At 35.5% G+C, this 5,044-nt stretch overlaps 1 protein-coding gene across 2 annotated transcripts in view; it reads right to left on the reverse strand.

Moving 5' to 3' along the window:
* LOC106880237 (cilia- and flagella-associated protein 36) overlaps window positions 1–4,306 on the reverse strand; it is a 29,148-nt gene extending 24,842 nt beyond the window's left edge. The window contains exon 1 of one of the 2 annotated variants that reach the window (XM_014930100.2): window positions 3,988–4,306. In XM_014930100.2, coding sequence (XP_014785586.1) covers window positions 3,988–4,090 — 103 coding nt within the window. In that variant the 5' untranslated portion in view covers window positions 4,091–4,306. The remainder of the gene's footprint in view (window positions 1–3,987) is intronic. The other variant, XM_014930099.2, reaches the window with a different exon arrangement.
* Between the last annotated feature and the right edge of the window lie 738 nt (window positions 4,307–5,044).

A 5,044-nucleotide genomic window follows, 5' to 3' on the forward strand; every position in this document is an offset into this window, starting at 1 on the left:
ATATATATATATATATATATATAGCAGCGTGGAAGGTGTTTTGTAAGCCATTCAAGAACACACAAAAACCGTTAGTGTCACTTTAACATTTAAATTTCATTAAATAATCAAAATATTTTCGTCGCTTTGAAACCGCGACTTGTTCACAGAAAAAACTTGGCGCTGACAAAACTCTCGGACCTTGAGTCACTGTTGCTGCAGCTAAATATTAATATATATATATATATATAAACACACACACATACAGACATATGTGCGTGTATGCGTGCGTGCGTACCTGTGTGCGTACATACGTACTCATTCACACACTCATGAATTTCTAATTTTGGCTTGAAGGTCAGCAATTTTGAGGTAGTCGATTAGCCCAACTCCAGTCTTCTATTGCTACTTATTTTGATCAACCTCCGAAACTATGAAAGGTGGTATTTGAGTCCAGAACACAGTGTTGAAGGAAATGTCGCTAAGCATTTTGTCCAACCTGCTAACAATTCTGCCTGCTCGCCGTCTATGCATAAATAGGGGTCCGGACAAAACGTTTCTTTTACAGTAGCTACAAAGACTGCGATTGCTCGATATATTTGAAAGAGCAACCAATTTTCATTAAATAAATGGTAAAGATCAAGTTATTCTACAGTTTAAAATTATTATCTTAATATTTTTTTGCAATTGTCTTTAATTTCCAGCTCATGTTTAATCATTTTCCCAGACAAGCTCTGAGATAAGTCAGCATCTGAGCACCACAAACAGAATAGACTAAAAATTTATAATTCTTTGTTGAGCAGCTTTATCAGACATCGACAGCACTCGAGAAAAAAATCCCTCATTTTAATTTTCGCTTATTCATTATTCCATGTTACCTCTTTCCGAATCAAACAAATTGCAAGAACTGAGGAACATTAGTTTGTGAGAGGGAAAATAGTTACGTACACAGTTCTAATCAACCGTGTGGATTTCGGTAAGTTTCTGGATCAGGCACTTAACTCTATGAACCTCAGTTCTTTGTCCCACGAGGAATAAGTAAGAAATCGTCTGCGAACCCATCATTTACGACAGTTGTTCTATTTAAGATCATGAAACCGAGTTAAACCCCAGCCGCTAAAAACTATATGTTGTTTTTATGTATCATTAAATTGGTTTGAGATATGACTGCCCATAGAAAGAGTGTAAAGCTCCTAAAATTCTTCTAACAGAATTTGAGTTAATGGTGAGAAAAGTTGTGGTGTAACCTGAGAAAGGCCCCAGAATGTTCTTTGCCGTTGGCATTTGAGAATAGAACAAAGTTGGAATGTACCTTGATATAAAATCTTTTTACACAAGAATCGAATCGAATACATTTTTCGTTAATTAAACGAAACATTTATGAGGCAATAATTTATTAGAAATATCAAGACTTAAGAGCAGGTTGCACCTAATTTTGCAGACAAAATCTAAATTTCACGGATAATTAATTTTCTAAAGACAAAACTTAGTCCTTCCTAACAAATCATAGCTGAACAAAATATAGCCAACACATTAAAAAAAAAAACTGTCTAATGTCCACCCTGCGATTTTTATAGAGAAATTGTATAGACGGTTGCGTCGGTCTCAGTTTATAACGAGCACTTATTTAGGAAGCTGGTGGAATAAAAGAAAAAATCGGGTACGGTGGACAATAAAGTGAACAGAAATGCAATGAATCAAAATGAAATATATGTATATAATCTAATAAACAACACCCCATTGTGTAACTGGTTGCTAGCGTGTCTAACAACTGACGAAACAAGGACACTGAAAAATCACGTTTTTTTTTTCTTTGGAGAACCTATCGTTACATTATACATACCAAAGCATTATTTTGGTTGTAATCAAATTGTAAGAGGAAATTTGGCACAAAGGTCAGCAGTTTGAAAGGATGGGGTAGACGATTACATCGACCCCAGTGCTCGACAAGTACTTATTTTGTCGACCTTGAAAGGATGAAATACAAAGTCGACGGAATTTGAACTCAGAACGTAACGTAAAGATGAACGAAAAACCGCTAAGCATTTTGCTTGGCGTGCTAACGATTCTACCTTAATAAGAGGTACTATTGATTTCAAATTTTGGCACAAGGCCAGCAACTTCGGCGGGAGGAGATAAGTCGATTGCATCGACCTCAGTACTCGGTTGGAACTTATTTTATCGACCCCGAAAGGATGAAAGGATAAATCGACCTCGGCGGAATTTGAACTCAGAGCGTTAAAGACGGATGAAATGCCGTTAAGTATTTTGCCCAGCAAGTTAACGATTCTGTCAGCTCGCTGCCCTAATAAGAAGAAATATTGACAGTTTGGGAATGTTTGTGTAGACGAGTTCGAATTTCATCACGTTACTGTTTTCAACAACGAAGATCATGATTTTTGCCACCCAACCCACCCAATTTTTAACTTCGTGTTTTTTTTTTTTTTGTTTTTTTTAATTTCTTTTATTTAGTTTGCAAGATTCATGTGAATTCGTGAGTTGAAACAAATTTTGCTGTGTGTAGGGGGTTCCACTCCTTTATTATTAGTTAATTGGTTAAATATAAAACTAACTAATCGATTGTTTGTTTAATTTGGTTAAACAGTAAGTCATTTGTTTTTGTTCTTTTTTTTTTTTTTGCAAAGCTCTTTCATTGCTACTTGCAAGTAGCAACGAAAGGGTTTTGACTCATTGTTTAACCAAATTAAACAAACAATCGATTAGTTAGTTGGATATTTAACCAATTGACTAATAATAAAGGAGTGGAATTGAACCAATGCCTGTGTTAATAATCTTGCCATAATGATTCCCATATTTTTCTTTTCCTTTTTTTCTCTTTTGTTTATGTTCTTTGAGATTACACGTTTAATAGTACTTAGAATAAGATTCTGAAATATTTTTTTTCTTAAAAATTTCAATTTTCTTTTCTTTCCTTTCAGAATATCAACGCCCCGATTGCTAACGATAATTTCCCAGTTTCAATTTATGATCATAAATCGAAAGAGGGTCCATACTCAAACAAGAGAAGAGACATCTAGTCTCATAAAATGTAAATATCGCGCCATGCCTGGAACTGCAGATAATCTATTTAAACTGATTTACAGTCAGTTGACGTTAGTGACACAGAAAAATTCTTTTACACCATTCATCAAACATACAAGTCATTCATATCCTGTGTAATTATTATATTTCAACTAATAAAAGTTTCAATTAATAAAATTAAATCAAATGTATTTCACATTTATCGCTTTCTGACAACGAGTGCCTTTCAGCTTAATTTTATTGTCGATTATCATCGCCTTTTATTCGTTTTGGTCATTGGACTGCGACCATTCTGAGGCACCGCTTTATTAACAATTATCTGTCACTTTGATTCATTGAATTTCCTTTCAGTTGATTTCAATTTTTTTGCCACCATTATACGTTCAGACAAATAAAGGCAAAATCGTTAGCGCACCGGACAAAACGTTTAGTGGCATTTTATCCGTCTTTATGTTCCGAGTTCAAATTCCCCTGAGGTTGACTTTGCCTTTCATCTTTTCAGGATCGTTAAAACAAGTTGGGCACTAGGGTTAATGTAAAAGACTAGTTCCCTCTTCCAAATAACTGCTGGCCTTGTGCCTACAGTAGAAAGGATTGTATGTTTATACAACGAAAGCTCGCCAAAATTTAACAGACAGGATTTGAATGAGGATCAGTTACAAAAATAGCATCTAATCGGCGTTTAATTAAACGTCGTTAAACAGAGAAACAGTTTTTGTTTTGAGACACCAGAAATTAAAAGCTAGTTTTTTAACCAATATATTAATTATAAACCATCTTGTTGTGAACGTTTACTTTTAGTTTGCGTAGATAAGTTACTCAAGAAAGGCATCTCATTTCCGTTCGTTGCCTTATCTTTGGGGCACTTAAAATCGATATCGATATCTATATGAACTCAAATGTCTAAACAAGCAATATTATGTCATACCCACCCCGTCACAGAAACAAAAACAGATGATCTCTTACCGAGACAATGAGCTTCTAGAAATGTGACCACCGGGATTTGAAACAAGGGATTGCCCAGAAATTCCAGTAACTCATCGTATATCCACTCATTTTTCTCGGCCATGGTAACTTTTCCTGCTTGGAGTTGTGTAATGCAATTATAGCATTTATTGTTGTCGTTAGTAACTGTATTAGCAACCGGGACAGGTGACGACCAACACCGTTAGCACACCTGACTTTGTCCGCGTTTTTCTCGCTTAGTTGAATTTATTGATAAATGTTACCAAGTAATGGTTTGGATTACTTTTAAAGATGTCTCGATTCTATAAAGACACCATCCTATCCTTTTTTAATGTAGATTTTTACACACACTCAAACAAACGCGCACGCACACATACATACACAGGCACATCCATATAATATATACATACAAATATATGAGCAGACAGAGAGAAAGAGCGGAAGAGAAAGAAGTGTGTGTGTACTCGTGCATGTGTGTTTGCGTGCGTGTGCGCGCGCGCGCACACATCTGTGTGAAAATAGCTATTGTTTCCCAAAGCTCCATTTCATAAACAATATCGTAATATCATTTATTAAGGATTGCTTTAAGACAAAAGTAATCATCGACCGAATGCAAAGTCAAGGATAGAAAAAATACTAATTAGAACAAGTGGATAATAGGAGAAACATGCTTTGGATTAGGGACAGGATGATGAGGCGGGTATGTTTATACAGTGTAGCAATAGAATCAATATAGACAATCACGCAATGACAATGTCTTTCATGTATGTGTATGTGTGTGTGTGTGTGTGTGTGTGTGTATGTATGCATATGGTAAACGAAAGACAGAAGATGGAAGATACGAGAATATTTATTAATCACCACCGTTTCGACACGTTTAGCATCGATCCCTCACGGGTGGAATACTTAACTGGCTCAGGAGCGTCCGACGGTGCAGATGTGTCTCTTCGGGTGATAAATAGATATAACTCGTTAAAACAATAGTTCCGCAATGTATCTTCTCATTTCGTTTGTGTGTTCTTGTTTGTTTTTAAATCGAGTAATAAATAAAAGCAAG

The sequence above is a fragment of the Octopus bimaculoides genome, chromosome 11 (assembly GCF_001194135.2).
Source record: "Octopus bimaculoides isolate UCB-OBI-ISO-001 chromosome 11, ASM119413v2, whole genome shotgun sequence".
Taxonomy (NCBI): domain Eukaryota; kingdom Metazoa; phylum Mollusca; class Cephalopoda; order Octopoda; family Octopodidae; genus Octopus; species Octopus bimaculoides.